Here is a 26,025-nt window from a genome sequence, read left to right on the forward strand (position 1 = left end):
ATTCAACATGAAACATTAAAGAATAATTGATCTTATTTTATTAAAATTAACAAAGTTGTTTCAGAGATCCAGAAGAGATCAGACTTTAAAAGTTCCTCAAATATTTAGTTTTATTTTACATCATTCTAAATCCTTGTACAAGTGGTGGTATGGCGGTGCTCAGTGTGAAATCTGAAAACAGCAAAGGAGGGAAAAGGGGGAAAGTATAGTTGTGGACCAAGTATTTTGAGAGGAAGAATGCCCTGGAATTAATGTTTGGGAAAGCTAGGGGAAGTGTGACTTCATCTTCCATGGTAAAATGTCACACTGTTTCCTGGAAATAGGTGGATCTTTAAGGTAGATGCTGGCAAACTGTAGTAGCCTAATTAGCAGTTACTGTGTTTCATTCAGGCCAATGGAGGCTATCTTGATGTGTTGGGGCATAAATGCTTGGGTTTTCTTTGGGTTTCTGAACAGATACTGCAATCTCTGTAGACTTGATAGGATTTGAACAACAATTGGGTATTTGGTAGAGAACTTGGGTGATGCATTTTGCCAGGTAGAAGAATGAAATTTCTTCTTAGTGCATTTCTCTTAATGCAAATTCATTTATTCTGTTCTCCTCAACATCTTCTGTTGAGTCCAGCGTGCAGTGCTGGGTACAGTGACCCAGTATTTGTAATACCCTTTACTGAGAAGCAGGGAAGGCAGTGGGACCCCTTGTCTGCTAACTCAGCCTATGGTTGGTCTGCACTTGGGTGCAGTTACAGCTTTAGTGTGGAAAGTGAACCAAAATAATTTCTCCTAACCTTCATTTCTGCTGCAAGTACAGGAAGATTACCTGGCTAAAGAATTACTTTAAGCACATAATAAAACTGTTGGTTCAGTACAGTTTGTCAGGTAATAAAGGCATCTTCAGAAAGCGAAATACTTTGTTTTGAATACTTCTGAATTCACAAGAAGAATTCTGTGCTGATGATTTTTCCCCAAGTTCATATTGATCTGTAGTGCAGCACTAATTTCAGAGCAGCAATTGATTTTAGTTATGATGAACAAATAGTGCAAGAAGGATGTTTTATGAGAACATTCTTTTGCTTTGTGTCCTGAGTGGGTTCTCCTACTTTCTCTCTCCCCCGACTTGCTGGCATGTTTTGTTTCTGGTAACATAGCAGCAATGTTTGTACTATTATTCCCTGTCCTTTGATAACAGCCACACTGACGTTAAAAATTCTGGGTTCCATCTTGCAACTATGCCTTTGTTGCATCTTAACGGTCTGTGAGCCATGGAATTTTTAATGATTATTAATTTAAAATCAAGTTACTACCTAATTTCAGTTTCCATAGGGTTATCCTCTGTTTTTCTTCTCAACACTTTGGATTTATCTTCCAGCAGATATGTGTTGGAGGATCAGCTAAAATAGTGTATGACAATAGGCTAATATTCATACCATCACTTGAGGTTCAGTGAGGACTTAATATTCACTTTACGGTATTTTTCGGAACTTTTGAATATTGGGAGCCTAAAATCTTACACATCTTTCCATAGCTGTGAAATTATTATAGCTTTTTTTTCACTTATACAAGAATTCAAGTGCACGTGTGGCTATAAAATAGAAAGTATTTACAGATGTAAACTTTAAAAAATAGTGTATATTTAACTGAAAAATCTCCTGTTGATGAGCAGTCCTAGTTTAAGTATGCTGGATGCTGTAATATAGTTTAATCCTACAAGACTTCTTCTGTGACCTTGAGCTGTGTCTTTCTGAAGAGCACTCTTTGGTATTTAGTAGGAATGCTAAAATGGATTTCTGTGTATCACTTTTCCAAGAAAAAGAAGTATAGTTGCGACTGGAATTAGGTATCAAGGATACTTGTTCTAGTAATATTACTGGTACAATGATGAGTTGTCTAGCCTTAACAACACCAGCACTGAAAATTAAGGTTGCTTTTAAAAGCAGTTTTTACATATGGAGGGTATGGAAGCGTTCATTGGAGTAATAAATCTGCTGCTTTGTGATAAGACCATGTAAAAAATTCACAGTAAGATACTTTAGTGCTGCTGGCCACAGATCAATTTAAATCCTCCTTAGACTAAATATTCAGGGCTTATTTTCACTTCTTTATCATTACATCATTACCAGGCATACTTCTCTGCTTGGAAACTTTGTAGACAGTGGAGTTTTTGTTCTTGTTGTTGCATGTTTGTTCGGTTTTGTTTGCGTTTTCCTACCTACATTGTGCCTCCCCTATCCCATTCCTCCCTCAACAAAGAGAGAAGCAAGAGCTGTCACTGAATAAGTTTTAGGGTTCTTTTGGTTTGGTTTTGGTGAGGTTTTTTGGGGTTTTGTTTGTTTGGTTGGTTTGGGTTTTGTTTTTTTAATGGCATTTCAAATAAATTAATTTACAAAAACTAGCTCATCTGTGGCCCAGAACATATTAAATTTAGGGATGAAAAAAATAAATAGATATGTTTTAAAGTATTTCAAAAGTTCAGCCTGTGTTTTAAGTGTAAAATAATACTTTGCCTGCATAGTTATGCTCATATGGGCACAGTCTCTCAGCTTTCTGTGTAGTGATGTTAAGGGACTGTAGTTGACTGGAGCATGATGCTTCGCTGGGTGAAGCGTGGCAGTGAGAGGTGAGCAGGCAGTGGGCACTTTGGGCACTGCCTCCCACACAAACCCTCTCTTTGAGGCAACCAGTGCCCATTTAAACAAAATGCTGGAGCTGAGAAGCCTTCTGTTTACTCGGGACAATGAAATGTCTTCTTTATGAAGGTCTCTCGTTTATTTATTGTTTTCAGCACAAGATGGGACCTTCAGTCCTGCTCTGGGCTTGTTTTCACGTGTTAATATATGTGGAATGCAACACTTCACACCTACCAGGAGGTAGGAATGGCTGCATTCCTGGGGGATTAGCACATCTCTCCTCTGCTGGGTGACAAGTAGGATTTCTGAAACTAGTTGAGTGAATAGTGCAGTAATTGAAATCAGTAATAGGATTTCAAGGATTGACAGATCCCAAACGTTCTGGAATGGGGACTTCTGCCAGCCTTCTGTGTAACCTTTTGTTTAAAATACTGGTACTACTGATGTGTTTTTACCCGTGACTGTGGATCTTCCCAAGCTCCAGAGTGCATGTGAATTCTGACACTAAGATGCAAGACATTCAATTCTGTCATTAAAATAACTTAAAATAAATTTACATTGTTTTGTTTCTGTAGCAAAGAGAGGGGGAATAAAAAAGGATTTCTATAAACTCTCACTAATAGTTATATGAATTAGAATAGAGTAGAACAGAATTGAGTGGACTATTTTAGTTGGAAGGGACCTACAATTATAATCTAATCCAACTTCCTGACTACTTCAGAACTGACTGAAAATTCAGGTTCATTAAAGACACTGTCCAAATGCCTCTAAATTATTTGATTTCAAGCGCTTTGGTTCTTGTGGCTTGCCAGCTAGTACAATTCCTTAATTGCCAAAGCATGACTGGGGGGGAATCCACAGCTGGTGGCAGCCTACAGTTGGGATATTGGTTCTGCTTCACAACTGAAATATTTCAGCACCTTCTCTGATAACAGTCCTTATAAGCAGCAGAGGTAAAATAGAAAGCTTTGTCCCTGAGTTGAAATGAGCAACTAAGGTATTATGGGAGCTGTGAAAGTATTTTGCAGCACTCAGCCAGAGATGATTGCTGTACTTGATGTAAAAAATGGGTGTTAAGTTTTCTGTGTTCTACTGACTTCTGAGGTTTCAAAATATTTTACTTACTGACACAATAAGTACTGTACACACCTACTTGGGGCATGAAATATATGTTTTGTTGTAAACTGTTCTAGCTTACTGGTAGGTTCTGGGGAATTCTGAGGAACAGGGGAAGGAACTACTGTTAAAATTTGCAACTGAATTAACACTGCTTTAGAGAATCTTTTTTTATGTCATGATGTAAAGCTGACATTTGACATGGAATCAATAATTTCTAATGTGTGTTCTAGCAGTTAGGGGTAGATGATGTTAATGTTTATAATGTTTACAATATCTTCATATGTAATCATTTCTGAAATGAGATCTCACTGATTAAGAAGGAAATGCATGTAAAGTAATGCTGTCTTTTTTTAAATAGGGATGATGATGTCACAGTTTAATATTTCTCAGAATTCCATGCGTGGTAGTCCTGCATCTTCCAATTATCAACAAACCACTATCTCACATAGCCCTTCCAGGTAATGCTTTCTTTTAAATAGGGTGGGAGGGCCAGTGGGCTTCAAATTCTTCTACAACAAAAGTCAGTTCTTGTTGCAAATATGTGAGTGGAAGGTGATGAGGGTCAAGACAGGTTTTGCCTTTGCTTAGCAGCAGGGTGAGCTTCTTCAGCTGGCAAAGAAACATATTTCTGTCAGGGAATTAATCCTTGTATTCTAAGGCTTACTCATGATTCTCTGCTCTCTCTCCTTCCCATAATTTTGGCACACTTTCATTCCTGCTTAAGGAGTCTCCCTGCCTCCTGCCACCCCTCCAGCTGCTTTCTGCCTATGGCAGAGGCTGACACTGGAGGCAGGAGAATGGGAGAGAAGAGAATAATGAGTACCAGCACACAGGACTGTAGCAATGTGAGAGGAGAGTGGGAAAAAAGGCTTGTAAAAGCACTAAGTGCTGTTGTAACAGTTATACAAAAGACGAGTTGGGAGAGGTTTGGACAGTCTTTCAGCAGCATCCTTGTCAATTTTCTAGTGCTTGTTTAATCATTCAGGTGTTAGCAAATAGCATGTTTTACTTAAGGCCTAAGCCAGGCCTTAAGTAGTGCCATAAAGTATTGACAGAGTTCTGCATGCAGTTTCAACACTTACTGGGCTTTTAGTAGATTTCATATTCAATTATTAGATATAATTTAAAAAATAAAGTTATTTCACTAACCACTGTAACTGTTTTGGCACATTAAACTTGCATAAAAAATCAGTACACATTTTTACTTTTATATCTAAAATGGATATTGAAGAACATTTTTTAAACTTCAGTTATTACAGTGAATACTACAGAGTCTTCTTGAAATCCTTGCAAAATACCTATATTAAATACTTTACTGTTTCTTCCTATGGAAGCATTATTTCACAAAGTTGCAATCTAGAACTGAGTGTTGTGAAAGTATGTACTTTATGAAGTATTCATTTGGTTTATTTTTATTTTGAAAGTGCCTATAAGAATGTATGTTTTAATATGCAGGTATTATTGTCACAAGCATATGTTACTTTTATGGCTTCCTATCTGTTGGATTAGTCTTAAGTTATAGCCAGTGAAAGAGTAAGTTGTGCTCAGTGGACTTATGGTCAGGTCCTACCTGACCGTCTCTCACATTCCTCTGTCTTGGCAGTATAGTTGCTAGATGAAATTCTTTGAAATTTTACTGTGAAAATCATATTTAGACTAGATGGCTCCTTTTTAATCCTAGTGACCTAGTTATTAATTAAAGCTTAGCTGTCACTTTCATTCAAACTTCTAGGACAAACCTATGGAAATTGCAAATCTGATTTCAATACATATTTGTGGCATTGTTGCCTTTCCCTAGATAGAGATCTTATTAATGCTTTTTATTTAGTTCTTTACTTTTACTAATGCACTACCTAAACTATGACTCTAAAGTATTGAAGCGTGAAGATTAAAACACTGCCTTTGAGGGAAATTCTTGGTGCTGTTGGAATTCTGTATCTTAAAGAACTTATAATGTTCTGAGTATATACTAAAAGAAATAATAAATTTGTCTAAATTTGCTTTTCCAGCTTTAAAAAACATTATTTTATTTTATTTTATTTTTAGCCGGTTTGTGCCACCACAGACAAGCTCTGCTAACAGATTTTTGGCACAACAAAACAGTCCAGTGCCTAGTCCATATGCTCCTCAAAGCCCTGCAGGATACATGCCATATTCACATCCTCCAAGTTATACACCACACCCTCAGATGCAGCAAGGTAAGTCATGATGTTTGTTTTATTCTCCTATCTCATGACAGATTTACCTTCAAGTCCATGTTTCATGGCTTCTTCATTTCTTTGAAGGAGTCACACACTTAATGTAAATCTTTGAGTTTGCAGGGAAGTTTCAGCTGACTTTACAGTGTTAGTATATACTTTATTTAAAAAAAATAAAAGGGAAGAAGAAAAGGTAAAACACATGTCTGTATTGCATTGAGACCAGTTATCATGACTGCAGAAAATAACAAAACAACCCAAAAAGTTTCATTAGTTATTACCGTCATGTATCTGTTCTAGCAAAAACTTAATTTTTGCCAATGTAACATAAATTTTGCTGTCAGCTTATTTAGCCTTACCAAACTTTTGTAGCGTTGACTAGGTTAATTCTAAGTTGACTACAGTTATGCTCAAGCTGTACAGTAACTGGCAAAGATAACCTTCACAGTGAATGAATTTCTTTGTCTTTTCTAAAAACAAACTTGAACAATGTGAACACTCTAAAGTATCTAGGCATTTTCTGGTTGCTAAGTAAAATTCTTACTGGATTCTTTTAAATCATTGCTCTTCAAGTTCAGCATTGGGCTTAGAATATATATAGCTATTCTCTGTGTAATGTGTTATATCTGTGAACACCTTGGAAATTAATAAAAGTTGTGAATATGAATTATATGGAGGAAAATAAAATTTTCTGTAACCAGTAAGACTGTGATACTGACTGTAATTAGGATAGATATGGAGAGAAACTTGGCTAAGCACGTGGGATTTAGGTATTAAGTCCTCCTGAAAATTAAAATCTAATTGTATTCAGAGTATTTGTGGCAAAAGGATTCAAGCAAAAGTTGGATTCTTGCACATTCCAGGTCCTTTGCACCCAACTCATTAATAGGCACTGTTACTGTGTTTCCTCTGAAATTTTTAAAAAGTTAATGAGTATGTGAATATCAGTATAGTTGCTTTTTTTCCTGTTTCAGCTTCAGTATCCAGTCCCATTGTCACAGCTGGGATGAGGAATCTCCATGAAAATAAAGTTTCAAGTCAGTTGTCTGGAAATGCAGCTAATCATCATGCTGATAATTCTAGACATGGCTCAAATGAAGACTACCTACAGATGGTGCACAGACTAAGTGGTGATGTATGTAGCTTAAATCAGTTTATTATGATAAATCATATATTTACTATGATAAAGCAAGTATATGTTCAGCTGCCTTAGAAGTTAGGTATTTTACAATTGTTGTGACTTATAAAACTGAAAACATACTGCAATTTCAAATTCTTGTACTCAACCATGTGACATTGATGTGTCAGATTTAATTTTTACTGGATCTGTCTTTCATCTGAAACTTTTTGTAACATTTGTTCTGATAAAATTAGAAAAAATGAAAAATCCTCACATAATCTCTTAATTAATTCTAAGTGGACAGTAGAGTAGCTCTAAATGTACTGTAGCAGTATGTTGATGCACCAGTAAATGATTCTAAATAGGTGTATAGTTAACTTTTCCCTTTTCAGGTCCCAGCAACATTCAATTAGAGGTGACATGTTTGAAATGCCTATTAAATAATACAGAAGTGTTGTCCAAGGCAAGATTTCTGTTAGATACATTTTCTCTCTAGGCTATTATGTGCTTTTATGGGCTGGTTTCTTTTTAAAGTTTTTCCTTAGTGGCGTTATTTCATGTGGTATAAATTTCTGAAATCTTGAAACTAAAGGAAAAACCCCAACTTTCTCCTACATAATTTTTTGACTGTAGTTTCTCTGTAATGAACATCTCATCCTCTGAATGAAGCTTTTTGTGATTCTTCCTTGACAAATCTGGTACCAGCTCATAAGAGGAGAGTGCTTAAGTTTCAGTTTCATTTTTTCATGAAAGCATGATGGCAAGCAGGTTGCTCTTGTGGTTTTGTTTTGTGATTCCTGTGTGTTTTATTTAGCTTACAAAAACCATAGGCAAGTCTTGTCTTCCTTAAACTATTGTAGATGTAAACCAGTATTGTATTCAACAAGTATACTATTAACACAGGCTCCTTAAATCCCTTGCCAGGATTTATACAGAGATACAGTAACTCTCTCTCCGAGAGAGTTACTACTTTTACTAGTTGTCATTTTTATTTAAATGCAAGAATTATGCTAATTAAAAATATTAGCTAAGAAGAAGTATCTTAAACAAGGGAGTGTTGTAATGAAGGCATCTGTCATAATACACAGTCATCAGATTTTTCTTAGTCTCTGCTTCAGTAAGGAAAATTCTTCAAAACAGGGAGTTGTTCTTGGAATTAAATGTACATATAACCCCCGGCTATGTTAAAGGTACTCTATAAAAGTGAATCTTGGTTTTGTTAAGACAGGATTTTTGGAAAACCTTAATATTAGGGTATTGAAAGCTATAATGCAGAAAACAGCTAGAAGAATTTTTAATTAATTAAAGTTTTGCATCTATGGATGAATATTAAACTTAACTGTAGTGTTGCAGCCTTTTCAGAAGCAGTGTGATCTTTGGCCAAGATAGCTATGAATGAAGATCACTAAATTATAAAACTGTAAAACTTCTCTTATTTTTTATAATCTTTCTTAGTTTGGGGATTTTATACCTTAAAAAATGTGAATATTTACAGCATATCGTGTATTTGCAATACATGATTCTAAAAAATCAGCAATCATACCCTTGAAGGCTCACTACCCACAGAATTGATGTAAGGACAATTTTTTGAACATACTGCCTAGAATGTAGTTTTTTGCTTACCTATGATCATTTGATGAAGTTCTGAACTATGAATACATGAAGACTTCTGAAAATTTGTCAGCTGTGATAGGAATGGCATGTCTATCTGAAAGAGGTTAACTACCTGTTTAGGCTGTGTAGTTCATTTAATAATGTTTTTTGAGACTTATTTTGTACTTTGAGACTTATTTTTAAAAAAACTTCTGGTTTTTGAGATTTATTATGAGTCAAAGGTCAGGTCTGAAAAAAAATGAGCTCCACAATTTCAGTGTATTAGTTAGCTAAAAGACTAACTCATCAGGAAATTAATGCATTTTGACTTACAATAGTGGCATATAAGTTTAAGATACAGCTCTTTTTATTGTGTTCATGCTGAATATTAGATTTCTTCGCACATGCTAACTTCCTCACTTGAGACAGCAATTGTCTTTCCAAGCACTGTTGCAAAAACAAGTGTAACAATTCAGACAGCATCCAGGTTTTTTTAAGTGGCCATGGACGGTGAAAATTATTAAATCTGGTTTCTTACAGATTAATTTTCTTTGACTGGTAAGCACCTCCAGCCATAATTTTCAAACTGTTTTCCCTATCAGCTACACCTTCACAAGGTGTAAGATGTACATTGTCTAGTCTGCAGTTAGGCATATGTAATTTGGTGAGAAAGTGTTTACTTGCAGGCTTCTCACTCCCTAAAATGCCTGTTTAGCTTTCTAACTTACTAATGACTGCTGATATTTTTTAAAACAGACATGTAAAGACATAATTACAATCGAGCCTTCTAACATTGTATTGGGTTGAAGTTGGCCAAAAGGATAAAAGGTATTTCACAAAATCATTAAAGCTGGAAAAGTCTTTTAAGACTTACCAAGTTCAACCCAACACCACCAGACAAATAAACTATGTGCTCAAGTGCTATGTCCACACATTTTTTGAATGCCTTGAGGAACAAGGTATTCACACAAGGTAGGACCAACTCACTGGGCAGTCTGTTCCAATGCATGACCTCTCTTTCAGTACAGAATTTTTTCCTAATATCTAATCTGAGCCTCCCCTGGCACAACTTGAAGCCATTTCCTCTTGTCCTGTCACCGATTACCTGGGAGAAGAGACCAGCTACAACCTGTCAGTTAGTTGTACAGAATCATGAAGTCTCCCTTTAGCCTCCTCTTTTCTGGACTAAACATTCCCAATTCCCTCAGCAGCTCCTTGTAAGACTTGTGCTCCAGACCCTTCTCCAGCTTCATTGGACTTCTGTGTACACACTCCAGCAACTCAGTGTCCTCCTTGTAGGGAGGGGCCCAAATCTGAACACAAGATTCAAGCTGCTCTCTCACCAGCACTGAATACAGGCAAGAAACACCTTGCTTGTCCTGCTGGCCACATTGTTTCTGTTGCAGGCAAGCATGCTTGGTCATCTTGGCCAGCTGGGCACACTGCTGGCTCATTTTCAGCCATCTGTCAACCAGTACCCCCAGGTCCTTCTCTTCTGAGCAGCTTTTCCAGCCACTCTTCCCCAAGCCTGTATTGTAGCCTATGGTTGTAGTGACTGGAGTGTAGGACCCAACAGCTGGCCTGGTTGAACCAAATACAGTTGACCTTGGCCCATTGATCCAGCATGTCCAGGTCCCTCTGCAGAGCATTCCTACCCCCAGGCAGATCAGCACTCTTGGGGTCAAGATCATTGATAAAGATACTAAAGAAAACTGGCTCCAACACTGAGCTCTGGAGAGCATCACTGGTGATGGGCTGCCAGCTGTTCAACTCTGTTCACCCCACCTCTGTGAGCTCGGCTGTCTGGGTAGCTTTTTTACCCAGTGAAGAGTACACCTATCTAAGCCAGGAGTAGCCAATTTCTCCTGTAGAATACTGTGGGAAATGGTGTCAAAGGCTTTACTGAAGTACAGGTAGATAATGTGCACAGCTTTTCCCTCATTCACTAGACAGTTAGAGAAGTTATAGGAGATCAGGTTGTACAAGCAAGACATTAACCTATGCTGCCTGGGCATGATCCCCTGGTTGTTCCACACCTGCCGAGTGAGCTCACTCAAGATGTAACTTTCCATAATTTTTCTTGATACCAAGGTCAGGCTGACAGGACTGCAGTTCCCTGGATCCTACTTGAGGCCCTTTTTGATGGGCGTCACACTGGCAAACCTCCAGTCATCTGGGACCTCCCCTGTTAGCTATGAGTGTTGATAAATGATGAAGAGTTGTTTGACAAACTACTCTGCCAACTCTCAGTATTCTCAGGTGCATCCCGTCCAGCCCCATAGACTTGTGAGTGCCCAGGTGGCATAGCAGTCATTAATGGCTTCCTCCTGGATTTTGGGGGTTTATTCTGCTCTCCATCCCTGTCTTCCAATTTAGGGGGCTGAATACACTAGGGATAGCTGGTTTGACTATTAATGACAGAAGCAAAGAAGTCATTAAGTATTTCAGCCTTTTCCTCGTCTTTGGTTCCAGTGTTTCTGCATCCAATAAGAGATGGAGATTTTCCTTGACTCTCTTCTATCAGACATATAATTCAGGTTTGGTACAAAACAAGTTATATGAAAGAACTGTGTATATTTAGATATCTCAGTAGAAACCACATTAGAGTATTAGCTTCTGAAATAATTAACTTAATTAGGAAACAGATTAAGTAACCTTAGAAATAACCTTAGAATTTCTTTGGGGACTTTGTATGACTTTACTCTTTGAAAGAATGGACTTCTTGCAACTTGTTCATAATCTTAGAAATTGTCTCTTCATAGAAATAAGGGTTGTTAGTTTGTTCTTTCCGAAAACATTACTGTAGATGTTGTATAAAAAACACTGCTAAAAATGGGAAATACCATTCTATAGAAGTTTCCACCTAATTAGATAAAGAGTGAATGGGTGTACTCATGACCAGCAGAGGGCTCCTTGGACGCAATTAAAAACCCAAATAGCATTAAATGGAAATCGAATAGTAAGCTGTATATTTAACTTCAAGATAGCATGAGAGTAAAAAAGGATGTATTTATATTCTCAAAAATAGAGCATAGACATCATTGCATGGTAATTAGTCTTGTATGATGAGGAAATTTGTTAGAAATTATGAATTCCAATGAAGCAGGTTGTTCTGTGAAAAACTGAGAACACAGTAGAACTTGCATGCCATGTTAAATGTTAAATTTTTTCACTGTAAAAGTAATAAGACATTAATTTCTCTTAAAAATATATATTTTATGCTCAATTTCTTTACATTGCTATACATTGTATAAAGATAATGAAACTGCTTTTCAGTTCTTTCCTATATGAGTGCTTGTAACAAAAAAGCTCAAAATGGGATCTTAGTGTAAATAAAAAGTGCTTACTTAGCTAGAATATATGTTTATAGATTTATTTTTGTGTGCATTCTCTGCTTATATGTTCTTCTTAGAGCTGATTGTACTTTGGAATATGTCTGTATGATATTCTAATATATCAGTCTAAATTACAAAGATTTTTATGTAAATGAATATTTTCCCAGTGTTCCATGAAATACTAGACGTGACATTGGCATATGTACTAATTACAGTCTTTATCAAGGGTTATGTTTGTAATAATAATTTTTATCTTTGTCACCTTAGGATGGCGATCCTTCAATAAGGAATGCTGCATCTTTTTCCTTGAGGTCACCACAATCAGTCTGCTCTCCCGCTGGAAGTGATGGAACCCTTAAAGGTAGTCTAGCAGTCATATATCAGTGTATTTTTCTCCCAGATCTAAAAAACAGAAAGTTGAAAGAGGTATTTAGTTACTCCTGACTTCTGTATTCAAATCGTGATAGAGTTCATGTCATTGTTTTGGATACAAACTTATTTTTTGGATACGAATTTATTTTGAGCCCTGACCCAGAAGAAATTTCTGAACATCTTAAAATTGACTAATCATCATTCAAAACAAAGCTCAAATTCACGGAGGACAGAAGGATTTAAAATCCTTTCCAGTATGAGGACTAAATTCTTTATGAGTATGGTTTCAGTTGCTTTACATAAGAAATGGTTTAAAGGCAGCATTACGAGTATTGGACTCTTAACCAGCTCAAAAGTATTTTAATATACAATACTTGGCTTAGTTGCAATCATGAAGTTTTAAGAACATTAAATGAAAAGTAATTTAGTGAACTCAATACATACAGCATAATTAAAGCCTGAAAACGTTAGCCGTGGAGAAGGAATAGGGTAAACTAACAGTCAGTCGAGAGGGAACAGAAAAAAACCTGCTCAAAGTAATACTTTATGCTAAAATCTGGACTGCATACCACTGTTTTTAATATTATCCCTAAGAAGCAATGACTGAGATACATGAGACTTAGCAAAGTAGGGCTTTGGGCATAGTCTTGCTGATTCACTTTTTCAGTGCTTGTATATTTGCATGGCAATAAAATAAGGGTGCAACTGTGCTTTTTTCTCTTCAGCCCTGAAACAAATTTGTCTTTCTGAATGGTCAATTAGGTGATTAGAAAGAACAGGATATGGAGGAGAGCACAAAGAAGGGAAGGTTATTGGTCTTGTGCTGCTTGCATAAGCAGTGTCTTTGGCAGAGGTGGGCCTTAGAGCAGCCTTCATGTACCTATGAGGAGATTATCAGGGAGATTTGAGTCAGGCTTTTCAGAGTTGAGAAGGTAGGGTGAGGTACAATGTAGTTAAATTGAAATGGGAAGTTCTGACTAGTTCTGATGCAAAACTTATGCACTGTCAGGACAGCTGAGCATTTTTAAAAGTTCCAGGGAATCTGTGCATTTTCTACCCTTGGGATTTTTTATAATCATACCAGGTAAAACCCTGTATGATTTGGCCTTGCTCACCATAATTTGAGCATGAGGATGGGCTAAAGGCCCCCTGAAGTCCCTTCTTAACAGAATTATTCTATGGTCCTGTGACTGCTAAATGATCTCTGTGGTTCATCTTCTGTAGGTATTTACTGTGTTAAACAGTGACAGAAGAAGGGTTTATGGAGTGGCAAGTGAGAAGTATGTGTGTATCCTGCCAGCAGTATTAGTATTTCAGGGAGTCTTCTAGACAAGACTTGCTGTAAGATGCGTGTAAATGGCAAGGACTAAATATGGTTATGTGTCTCTCCTTGTCAAGATAATCAGTTTAAAAACATCTTGAATCTGAGCCACTTCCACTCAGCTAGAAAAATATTTCAGTTATTTTTGGTTTAAGTTGTGCTGCTTCAGCTGGCTGCCTCAGAACCCAGTTTTGATGGGGTACCTTCTCATACTCTTTCTGAACAAAATCTGATCCTGAAAACAGTTCAGATTGTAAAGTTTCAGTATTGGAGGGGCTGAAAAAGTGCAGGAGGAGCTTTTTGATTTATTTACCTGAGTTTTATATTAGCTTTACTTTTCGCATTGATAAAGCACAGAAGTGAAATACTGTTACTAATGATAATGCCTTCTACTAATGTTACTAATGATTTCTGAAAGAGATTAATGAACTCTGATTGATAGAACCAGTTCTTGATGCTGAAAGAATCTTATTAGACATTTACTTCTAATAATCTAGTATTTTAGAAATGTGTGAAAGAAGTGTGGGTAGTAGCAGTGTTATTTAGAATGTGGGGCACCTGACAGTTTTTGGCCTATGATTTGGAGTAAAAGTTGTGCTGATAAAGTTTCCAGTGATTAACGAGCAGCAAATATTTGTGGTGAATTTCCTGTTACTTTTATTAGCCCTTGTAAGTTTGGTTGACAGGTCACAAACTTTGGTAAAGAAAGGTAGCAAAATACTTTGTTGTTTGTTTGGGACAAAAGGAATGGCAGTAGATGTCATCACTAAAGAGAGTTCAGGAGGGGTGTTGTAATATCTAAGCTTTCTAACTTAGAAGCTTGTGGCAATTAATGAAGATACAGATACAAACTGCATTTCTGTACTTTTGGCATGGAAATAACAAGGACTTTTGGAGCCTTGGAGAATATGCTTGCAAAGTCTTGAATTGTATCTCTCTGGCTGAGAGAATATGTATGGGGAAGAAGACATTTTATTTGTAACTCAGGAAAATATTTGAGAGATGGTAGAAGTTATATTTGTTATTTTGATGGATTATTTGCTCTGTGGAGTAAAATGTCCCTGTTACATAAATCTCTGCAATACAGAAATCTGCACTTCTGCTGAAATTTAATCCAGAAGTTCTAGCATGTACTTTATACTTTATTTTTTAACGTGAATTTTATATTTTTAGACAGAATGACTCTGCTTTCATGCTATCATCTGCTACCACAACTGCTTTCTTAAAAAATTAATTTACATTAATCTGTAAAGAATTAACAGTGAATATTTTTCTTTTGTTGCTCTCATAAAATACACTGTGGGTACTGGTATGCAAGATAAAAATTCTTTATCCATTTGTTCTGCTTTCCCATGTCTCTAGAAATTTAGATTTTTTAAAAAAATTATTTTATTTTATTTATTTTAATTTATTTTATTTTTGCTTTAATAATGGAAAGCTTTCCACAATGTTTAGTCTTTTTGTTTAAAGAGATGTGTTCTTACAATTTACAGTTCTGCTTCCATACAGTTCTCTTAACTCCTGGGAAGACATCTGTAAGGCCAACAATGACCTTTAAAAACTACGTAATTTTCCACTCTTTTACAGAAATAAATTGTATTCCCTCCAGGAACTGTTAACAGATATTTAATGATTTTCTAAATAGTTTGGAAAGACTGCTTTTATTTTCTTAGAGTTTTATAGAACAGCTTCAGAGTGATTTCTCAACACTTGATCTCTGAATGCATAATAGGTTTTAAGTAGAAATAGGAATATTCTCAAATATTCTTGAAGTAGAGACTTCAGTTACTCTCATAGGTACTTGATAAGAAAAATTGTCACATCATCCTTCCTCCTTCAAAGATTTTTTTTTTTGGACAGGGCCAAAATAAACATTTATTCTTGTTACTTTCTCTAAATTTTAGATTTTTTTTATGTAAGGATGCTTCTGAATACATCAATTCTAAGTTAGAACAGATACAGTTGAATTTTTCGTGAGATGTTTGAAGCTCTGGAGAAAGTGGTGGGACTTCTCTCTGAAAACTACTGGAAGACTATGTAGAAAGTGAATATCATCTGCCCCTAAAAATCTTGCAGACATATTTTATTTTGTCTGTCTCATATGCTGTTCCTTAAAGTTTGAATTTTAAATTAAGTTAGGCTCTTTGAAAATTAATGTCAACATTGTCAGTTACAGTAATAAGTCTAATAAAAAGGAAAAATTTCTTTATCTCTGGAGAAGATTGTCAGAGTAAGGTTCTATAATTTTAGAAAAAGTGTTGGGAAAGGACTTGAGGGCTTTCTATCTTACTCTCATGTTGGATCACCTCTTCCAGTGTCACTCACAATAATTCGCATCCATTTTTACTTTTACAATGTAAGAAATGGAATTCCCTTACTCTTGCCATGCAGCCTGTTCTGATTTTTAGTATTAGAGAACTTTTCTCTTAATGCTTAGCCTGAATAATTTTTGTTGAACTTAGGCATGACACTTCTTGACTTCTTTCCCTTGGGCAAGATAAAGCAATTCATGTCCTTTTTTTATGGTAATCATTAACATATCAAGAACATTATCGTGTCTTGCACTAATTAATCTTCTACAGACTTAACAGCACAGGCATCTTTCTACCATCTTTACATAAGTCATGATTTTTGTACTTCTAATAATCTTTGTTTTTATCTTAATTCAATTGATCTGTATTTGTTGTGATGTTCTACTGCCCTAAGTCATAGGTACAAACCTATTCGAAGACTTAAGAAGGATGAATAGTTAGAAAAGTGCCACAGACAACTCTATGGTACTACTGTTGTGTGAGAATATAGCTACTCTTTACTCATAACTTAGAGTAATATTGCAAGTTACTTTAAACATACTGCTGTCTGTCTGTAGAGCTTATCTTTTTCCTGTCATATGTTTAAAATTGGTGTTTCACCGCTGAATAATCGCATCTGTGATTCCTCTTTTGTTCCAAAAATTTAGTCAGAAAATTGTCATTTTTGATCGGTGTTAAGGCTTTGAGAGAGAGGCCTAGAACAACTTTTAAAATAACTTTTTTTTTCTTTTTTTAAAAGAACTTTTAAAAGTTGTTCTAGGCCTTTCTCTCAAAGCCTTAACACCAAAACCTGTTGTGATCTTTAAATTAAAAAAATAGTCTTAATTCCCACATGCAAGAAGTTATTAATGACAGATATTTTAAACTGTCATTCGTAAGACAATGTTCTGGAAAGCTTTACTTGTTTACCTAATTGTTCACCTATTTCATCTGTTTGTACCAAGAACCAATGGTAGTCTGTGAATGCTACAGTTTTGCAATAGGCTGGGCTGCAGTCTCACAGTATTTTTGTCTAGATCATATTTCCTCAGGTTGTTAGTGAAATTGGTATGAGAATCTATATAGAAAGTCATTATGAAGTCCAGACATGACACTCAATGCTCTTTACCCACAAGACCAGCTGCTATATGAAATAAAATTGTTTTTATTTGGTAAATACTTATCAAATTCACTTTCAAATACTACCTCTTTATTTCAGTCCTTACAAAGAAACTGTTCTTCTAGTCTGTACTTAATACAGGCTATGTATAATAATGTGGGCAATCCTTTACCATCCTTCTTAAGAGACTGCTTTTCCTTTTTTGAGTCTGCCAGAGGAGTATATTTGTATAATCACATTTTCATTAAAACATTCTGTTTATGTGAACGTGGTAAATAGGACCGCATACAATGAAAAAAATAAGACACATCAGTTCACAGATTGTAACTTCAGTCTCTTGAAGTGTTTTCACAATAGTAGTTTCCTCAGGTTCTGTCATCACCAGGTTCTTAACTTTTCCATTCCAAACATCAGTATGAATGCCATATGAATGCTCTGATTCGTTCTCCTTCTCCAGCTTCTGTCTTTAAGAACTTAAACTGTAGTTTCTCAGGTGTGAAGTCTAATAACACAGATATAAAATGTGTACATTGATTAAAGCCTTTTTTTCCAAAGGCTTCCGGTAAAAAGTCTGGAATGCTGCGTCCAGGTTTGTACAACAGTTCGGTACCCACTTAACTAGTGTTCCTGGCTTCTCAAGGATCACTTTGCTATGGGTTGGAAAGGCACAGCATTTGAACCTTCTTGAAGTTTCTTTCTTTCCAGTATGCTATGAACCGAGTGTTAGGCCTCACTCAGTCATCATTTGTTCACTAGCAGTTTTTTTCATCTTTCATGATTAGGCGAACAAATACAGGAATGGGTGAAAGATTTTCTGTCAACATCTGGAACTTTTGCCTGCAAGGCAATTTAAGGAATATGAAGATGCTATTTTGAGTGACCCTTTCAAAGTTTTTGTGCAGGTGGAAAGCCAATAATTCTCTAATATTCTGTAAAATATCTGAATCCTAAGTTCCTAGTAATCTTAATAGTTGTATTTAGGCATGTGATTGGTAGTGTGACTTTGGTGCATCAGCTCTGAAAGGCAGGTGGTCTTTTCTCTTAAGATGTTCAGAGATGATCAGAGGAAGTGTCATGAAGGCTTAAATAATATGTGAGTACTGTGGTGTGATTAGGAAGTGTACAAACAAAAAACATAAGATGAAGATAACAGTGATGTGTGCAGTCCACTGAACAGAAGCTTGTTTGGTAACCAAGTTTACTGATGCACAATGAGGAAGTGAAGTCATTCCAGGGGTAAACAAAAACAGTAAGTGGTTTTGAAACTTTGTATTTTTAAGAAGGCTTTGTCTCTGTCAATGCAATGCATTTTATTGTTGCTTGCATTATGAAGGATTTGATAAGAAATCAGTCAGGAGTCATAGAGGAAAATGTGTTTACAAATTGCTACAACAGTTGATAACACTTTTTCCATACTCAGTGCAATCTGCCAATAGGAATCAGTAGGAATATTAATTAATATAGAGAGTCATTCTCAGGACTATCATGGGTGGTCAGGATAACTGTTACTGAAAAATATTAGAGGTATTGATGGCTGTATTTGTACTTTGTAGAGGCCTTATTTCCTGTTGATGTTACCTGCTACTCAGCTAAATTTGGTGTTACCTGGTTCACCATCAGTACTCTGTTCAGTAATGATACAATGATCATTCCAGATCAGTGGAGCATCTCTTTATCTCACAAGTTTTACACATTTTTGTCGTAAGAAAAGTGACTACACAAAGTTCTGTTACTGGTACTATGGAAGATGAACTACAGAAAGTCAGATTTTTTTATCTTGAATTACCCTAGAGACCTAGATTTAGGCTCAAGGGCTGCCTACATGTTTTTCTATTTGAAAATAAAATTATCAGATTAGATTCATTCCCAACGGTTATTTCTGAAGATCATTATGTGATTTACTACACTGATAGCATTTTGTATGAAAGTCCTCAACCTTGGGGTTTTGGCTGGTTCAGTAAAAAGATAATGCCTTTTTATCTTTATTGTTTCCACAATAATATTTCTTCTGCTATCAACAAATCTTGTAAGAGATTTGTTCTTAGACTATAAAGGCTCAAGCCTTCTGCCATGAGAAATATTTGAGACTAACTTCAACAGTAATGGGCAAAACTCTCAGTGTGTAACATGGTGATGTTTTGCTTTAAGTCTAAGCATCCAAGAGAATGTGGTTCATATTCAAGGTGTAATACTTTTTAAAAAATGCTAATGTCTGTGGTAGAATGAAACCTTTCCCGAAAGCTTCATCTTTTTCAATTTCTTTTCACCTCAGTAAGATAGGCATTGTAGTTTCTACACCTCATTGTTGCCAGAGGCTTCACCATCATTATACATCTCAGACATATGTGAAGTTATTGCCAAAACAAGAACTCTTAAAATGCAGCTTAATGGACTTATTATCAACACCTTTCAGGAATTTCCTTCATCAAGATATTTTCAAATACCTATTCGTAGTGCTGCCTCGGAGAGGAAAAACTTTACTGTTGTTTACTCATTTACTGTATTGTAAATATGCTCAATGGAATGCACTGAAATCCTTCTGACCTCCTCAAGTCTACCCAGGAATAAAACGAATCATGGTACCTGTTGGTTCATCATGAAAAATACCAAATTAATACCAAATCAGAATAATCTTGTCATATTTGCTTAAGAATTTAGGACAGGGGAGTTTCAAATCTGTATCCTTTATTTGAAGTGTAACTGTGAAAACCAGTAAATGTTCTTTTGCTTCAACTTCAAAAGTATTCCTTTAAGAGATAATTCAAGAGTAAGATACCAGTAAGATCTCTTGGAAAAGTTTAGAGTTGCATTTAGTATTGTAAGAAATGAAAATGCAGCTCGTGTTTCCTGAATGGTAGTCATTACCATAAAATAAAAAAAGTACCTAATGATTTCTGGTATAAATTACACTAAGACAGTCTTGTCGTTTACCAGACAGTAATTGGGAAGGGGGAGCATCACAAGAATAGGAAATCTGAGCTTAAAGGCTCTGAGAGATCTTCAGATAGTGTAGCCAGAACTTCAGTACTAGTAGTTGAGTGTTATGTCTGATTTAAGGAGGAGAAGCATAGTGGAAAGATCTTGAGAATCAAAAATGGGCTTCCCAACATTGTGGAAGTTATTGGCAGAATATTGGGTTATTGCTGATGGTCAAGAAAGGGGTAAGATAAGTCCATACATACATGTCCATGTAGACACCATACTGTGTTGTCTGCATAATGAAGTTATAGAACTTCTTACAGAACATGCTAGGGAGAGAAAGTAAGTAGTACACACAAAAACATCATCAATGAAGTCACACCTTTCATGTGAATTGAAGCCTTGTTAGAAGTATCGATTCTTTTTTTTAATTTACAGGTCAGTACATTGCTTAATATTTCTTAAAATACCTGGCAGAAATTAAAGCTGTAGAATAAGCTGTAGAAAAGCTTTATTCTTTGTGATGTGTCTTAAATGAAGCACATGGAATCCTGTATTCCAATTAGTATTTAATTGTTGTCCCATGTACTGACCTATGATGACATCAACCAGAATGACTACTGATAATCTCAGTCACTGCTTTCTGAAGATTAGTATTCTCTAGTGAATGATTGGAATCAGATAAATTTTTGGTTTAACAAGAGGAGGCTTACCCTATTGGGCCTTTTTCCTGGGGTTGTTTTTTGGGTTTATTCCTCACACCACTAGTCCTTTTTATTCCAAAAAACGTAGTTCAAAATTATACCTGGAAAAGTATAAAAAGCTTCTCTGTTTTTTAAGGGTTTTTTTAGGCTAACATTTATGGGGAGCTGGTTAACAAAAAAGTTAAATGTGATTAATTGTAGAATGCTTTTAAATAAAATAGTCATATTTTAAAAACTTCTCTAGATACATTCAGAGCATGAAATGAGTTCATGTAAAAATAAAAAATTTATGTTTGGAAAAAGAAAAAAGAAAAAAAGAGGGGGGAATCAGGCAAGGAATGATCAAAAAATGCCCAAACATAATTAGTGTTTTGTAAATCGTGATGAGAGGATGAGGTTTGAATAAGTTTACATAAAATAAAAATAAGAAGATAGTTTAGAATTAACTGTCATAATCAAAGTTAGAGATTTTTAATGTTTTAATATATATTTTTTAATGTAAAATGTGTGGCTGAAATGGCTAATGCCTATACACTGATAATTAAATCTTCATCACTGAACCTCACTAAGAAGCTTTTTGATCTTTCCTTTTTCTGTAGTCAGCTTGCTTTTATTGACCATGCTCTAATAGCTGATATTCTGAACCTGCAGGTATTATTTTAATTTACTCCTTTTTGGTGGTGGTTTTTTTTTTTTTTTTTTTTTTGTTCCATCTTTTCTGAAATGGCCCCTTCTCTACTTGCAGTAAATGATAAAATGCCTCGGAAATAAGACTGCAGCTGTCTGCATTACATCTTGATCTAGAAATCGTGTGCTTCCTACCAGTCTTATTTCAACCTTTTTGCGAACACATATATAGAAATACACATTAAAATTATTTAGGTTATATTTAGTGTGTTTTTATATAAACATGAAACAACATAACTGTTCAGTTTTTCTGAATTATTATTCTAGGATCAAGACAACCTTTAATCCAACAATCTCAGCCTCCACCTTATTCATCACCTAGAGATGTTCCCCCAGACATATTGTTAGATTCTCCAGAAAGAAAGCAAAAGAAACAAAAGAAAATGAAGTTAGGCAAGGATGAAAAAGACCAGACTGAAAAAGCTGCAATGTATGATATCATTAGTTCTCCTTCCAAGGACTCCACTAAGCTTACATTAAGACTGTCTCGTGTAAGATCTTCGGATATGGACCAGCAGGATGATATGCTTTCTGGTTTGGAAAACAGCAGTGTGTCAGAGGGTGATATTCCTTTTAATGTGCAGTACCCAGGACAGACTTCTAAAACACCCGTTACTCCACAGGATGTTAACCGCCCACTAAACGCTGCTCAGTGTTTGCCGCAGCATGAACAGACAGCTTTCCTTCAGGCACAACAAGTGCCTGTTTTACAACAGAACACTTCAGTTGCTGCAAAACAACCTCAAACTCCTGTGGTACAGACACAGCAACAGGTTTCGCAACAAGGAGCTATAACGTCATATGATGAAGTAGAATTGGATGCATTGGCTGAAATTGAGCGGATAGAACGTGAATCAGCTATTGAAAGGGAGCGATTTTCAAAAGAAGTGCAAGATAAAGGTAAAAGGATTGTGTGTGTGTATACACTATATATATTATATAAATATATATATATGCATATCAAACCCATATATATATATATATAAAACTTCCTGTCGTTGTCACATAGTTCAACTCTGTTTACTCAGTGTAGGTTTTTCTGCGACATTCATCTCCATTCCCCTCCAACAATGAACTGTACTCTCTCACATGTGCATATTTTTGGTAATTGGTATTCTTTATTTGGGGTCCTAATGGATGGAAAGTGTAGTTCTTATGTTTCAAAATTTTTTTAAACTTCTTTCATTTCTTTTGAATCATGAGACTGAATGAAGTATAATTCATGTTACTTACAGTTTCTAAAATCCTAGGAATACCATAAGTCAAAATCTGTAGTAAATTTGTAGTACATTTTGATAGTTTAATTCTTAATTAACTTCTCGTGTTTTCTAATTTAAGAAAGCTTTTATCCCTTTTTTATTTTTTTGTGTCCCTGTTTGAACCTAATATGAAGGAAGTGGTAGGTTAAAATCACATCTGTCCTTTTAAAGGCAAGAGTAATGGTAATATATATATAACTGTGCTGTCTTCAGTGTTCGTTCAACTGGATATTCATTATTACATAGGAATTACAAGTTTTAGAATATTAGCGCGCATATATATATATATATATGTGGTGGGAGGTGAGACTCTGAAATGTTTTCTCTTTAGTTGTGTAGCTATACCGGTTTTCTGATTTCATTGAATCAGGTTAACTGATTTCATTGAATATTCTCTTGGGGTATTCTGTTTTGGTTTTTTGTTAAGTGGTTTGAAAGTCTTAGGCTTCAGAGGTCTCAAAAATAGATCCACATTCCACATATAGATTTTTAAGTTAAGTTGTATTTTATAAATAGATAGTGAAAGGTTAAAATAAGTATTTTTAAAACACTTCATCTTCACTGTACTTAATTTCTAAGAAAAAAATCTTTCATCGTATGATGCTAACTTAATATACTTGCAGGAAAGAATTTGTCGAGTGGTAAATGGTGCACGTTTTTATTTTGGAAGTTCCTAAGTGCAAATGGTGAATTTTGGACATACTTAAATGGATGCACAACTGAATTTACGTACAGTTTGAGTTTTTAACCAGTAGAGAGAGGAAAAATTCTCCCTCTATTAAAAGATTTTTCTCTTTTTAAAGATGCTGGGAAGGGGAAGGGAAGGAAGAGAGGGAGAGAGTGTGTGTTTATGTGCGTGTTTGTAATAGTGGTTATTGCAGTTGCTGAGAGGTTTGACTTCTCAGATATTTCTTATTTGCTAACTAAATCAAGTCTTTTTAGGAAGTGCTGGTTTTGCATATATGTGGAATATTTGTGCTCAAGTCGAGAGTTTTCTACTGTCTTTAATGAAATGGGGAATTTGTAAGTTTGCTTAAATTTCATCTACTAATTTTAAATTTTACTGGTGGAGAGCTTGTGGTTTGTCTCATAATACTTAAAATACCTTTATATCAACACACTTCAAATAGAATCTTCAACATGATTTATCTGAGAAGCATCTGGAAAAACAGTGTATTTCTGATGGTGCACAGCAGCCTTCAACAAGAGCTAGACTAAAACAGACTTTCCCTTTCCTCCAAACATTCTGGAAATGTTGAGCATTAGTTTTAAACTTTGTTTTCCATATAATCGCATAACCATGAACAGACTCTGATTTGTTTCTTTTGGGGAAATAAGTTATTTTTACAGAACATGATCTCTGCCCTTTACCACTGCTCAGTGCGCATCTTCACAGCCTTGAGCTTCCCTTCTACCTGCATCCTTTGGCAGGTCTCAGTTCTTCCTGCGTTCCTGAAATTGCTACACATCATGTTCAAGTTTTATTGCCTTACGCTGGGACAAATAACCATTTATTCTAAGTTGCCCCTGTTCTAGACGGCACCTCTTTTCACTTTGCCTGAGGAACTTTCAGCCATGAATGAATACTACTGAGTAGATGGATTTTTTGGCAGTCTTGCAAAAGATTTCCTGAAAAGCTGTCACCTCGGAGAAACACGCTTCCTGGTGTCTTGGTAATGGCTTGGCTGTTGCTTGTAGGCTTGTACATGTCTACAAGTTGTTACACTCTGGCACTATCCTCTTTAGAAATGCTTGGTGTGACTGCAGGCAGAAGCTTCCTCTGTTGTACGGTGGGAATACATCTCTTAGATATATTGCCAGTAACTCCTAAATATGTAATTAATTTTTGTGAAGCTGCTTACTGTATTTATGCATTAAAGAAAAAAAGGCATTTGTGAATTTTAGTACATATGCTATACCTTCAGATCACATTCATTGCGAGTACGTTGTGTAATTAGAACAGGAGGGCATAGTGATAGTATGTGGTTTACAATAGCAAGTGTAGAGAACTTACTAGCACATGCTAAAATATGCATGAAAGGATCTTTGCTGCTTTTTTGATCGAGACGTGGGAAAATACTGCACTCCCACTACGTTTCCTGTGCACACATTTTTGTGTATTACATTACTTGTAATGTATGCTTGAGTATGCTTGCAAGTTTTGATTGTGGTCTCTTCTGTCCTTCTGGTTTTGATGTGAAATCTCTGTAGTAATATTCATCAAAGGTTTTCATACTGTTTCTTTTTAACAACTAAAACAACTAGGGCATATTTGGGTATGATACATTCTTTCTCAGCTTGGAACAAGTAGTAGTCTTGCAACTCTTTATTGCAGAGGAAAGGCAGAGATTTCTTTAAGAGCATTCTGGGTAAAAGTTGTACAACTGTTCCACTTGCCAAAGGCATTTTTTTCAAAATGTGGAGGTCTTTTTGTATCGTTTGGTGCAGGTGGGAACTGGGGATTGTAGCCCTTTGGTAATTACTACTTTATGCAATAAATTAATACTTTATGTAATAAATCATTATTTCTATCAAAACCAGTAAAATATTTAGCTTTTACAAAACAAAGTCTCTCAAAAGTGGCAGGCAGTTTCTGTTTCAGAGGTGGAACTAACACAGGATTTTGCACAAGTACCTTCTTTGAAAAGCAATGTATCTTACTAAAACCTGATTTTCATGATTTTGCTTGATGCAACTCTGGCAGATTTGACCTAACAATTATCAGATATGCATAAGCATATCAACAATATCAACAACCTTTTGGCTCCTATCTGAGCACTGTCTAGATCTCCGGTTTTATAATTCTAACCTTCTGTCTGTTTAGGTCTTGGAATAAGTGCATTATGTTGTCTTTTCATCATGGTAGAGGGGCACAGAGTCAGAAAAAGTCTGTTTTGTCCTTGTTCTCTGTGGAGATGGATGAGAGTCCATCTCCTCTTCCTACTTTTTCCATCAGGGAGGTCTCTCTTTATTGATTAATTTTGCACTAACTTTTCTGTACCTTTTAGTGAAAAGACTAGTTGGAGATTTTGCAGATCAAGGCACTTGACACCAGAAGTTACATTTTGCTACATCTATTGTGTTTAATAGACTCAGAACAAATAATTAAGTCTATACCTCAGGTCTTCAGTTCCCCTTCCCTCCTCACAGTGGCCTCTATACCCTCATCAGATTCAAGCTGTCAATCAGTACTAGATCGTATCTTTTCTTTTGAAAGCATATGTAGTATTACAGATAGTTTTTATCAAGACTCGGATTATCTGAGTTTGAAAAAGTTATTAGGAAAGGCTGATACAGAATGGCATTATCTTTTTCTGCAGTAGTCAACAACTGAACCATCCTCTGCTTAGGTGCACTGAT

General features: G+C 35.7%; 1 protein-coding gene across 6 annotated transcripts in view; it reads left to right on the forward strand.

Moving 5' to 3' along the window:
• Nucleotides 1-26,025, forward strand: part of NIPBL (NIPBL cohesin loading factor) — a 147,700-nt gene that overhangs the window by 58,818 nt on the left and 62,857 nt on the right. For 4 of the 6 annotated variants that reach the window (XM_071730992.1, XM_071730991.1, XM_071730996.1 and 1 more), the window contains exons 5-9: nt 4,105-4,204; nt 5,793-5,944; nt 6,919-7,079; nt 12,260-12,353; nt 21,674-22,306. In XM_071730992.1, coding sequence (XP_071587093.1) covers nt 4,105-4,204; nt 5,793-5,944; nt 6,919-7,079; nt 12,260-12,353; nt 21,674-22,306 — 1,140 coding nt within the window. The remainder of the gene's footprint in view (nt 1-4,104; nt 4,205-5,792; nt 5,945-6,918; nt 7,080-12,259; nt 12,354-21,673; nt 22,307-26,025) is intronic. The other 2 variants (XM_071730994.1, XM_071730997.1) reach the window with 1 other exon arrangement.

The sequence above is a fragment of the Heliangelus exortis genome, chromosome Z, assembly GCF_036169615.1.
Source record: "Heliangelus exortis chromosome Z, bHelExo1.hap1, whole genome shotgun sequence".
Lineage (NCBI taxonomy): Eukaryota > Metazoa > Chordata > Aves > Apodiformes > Trochilidae > Heliangelus > Heliangelus exortis.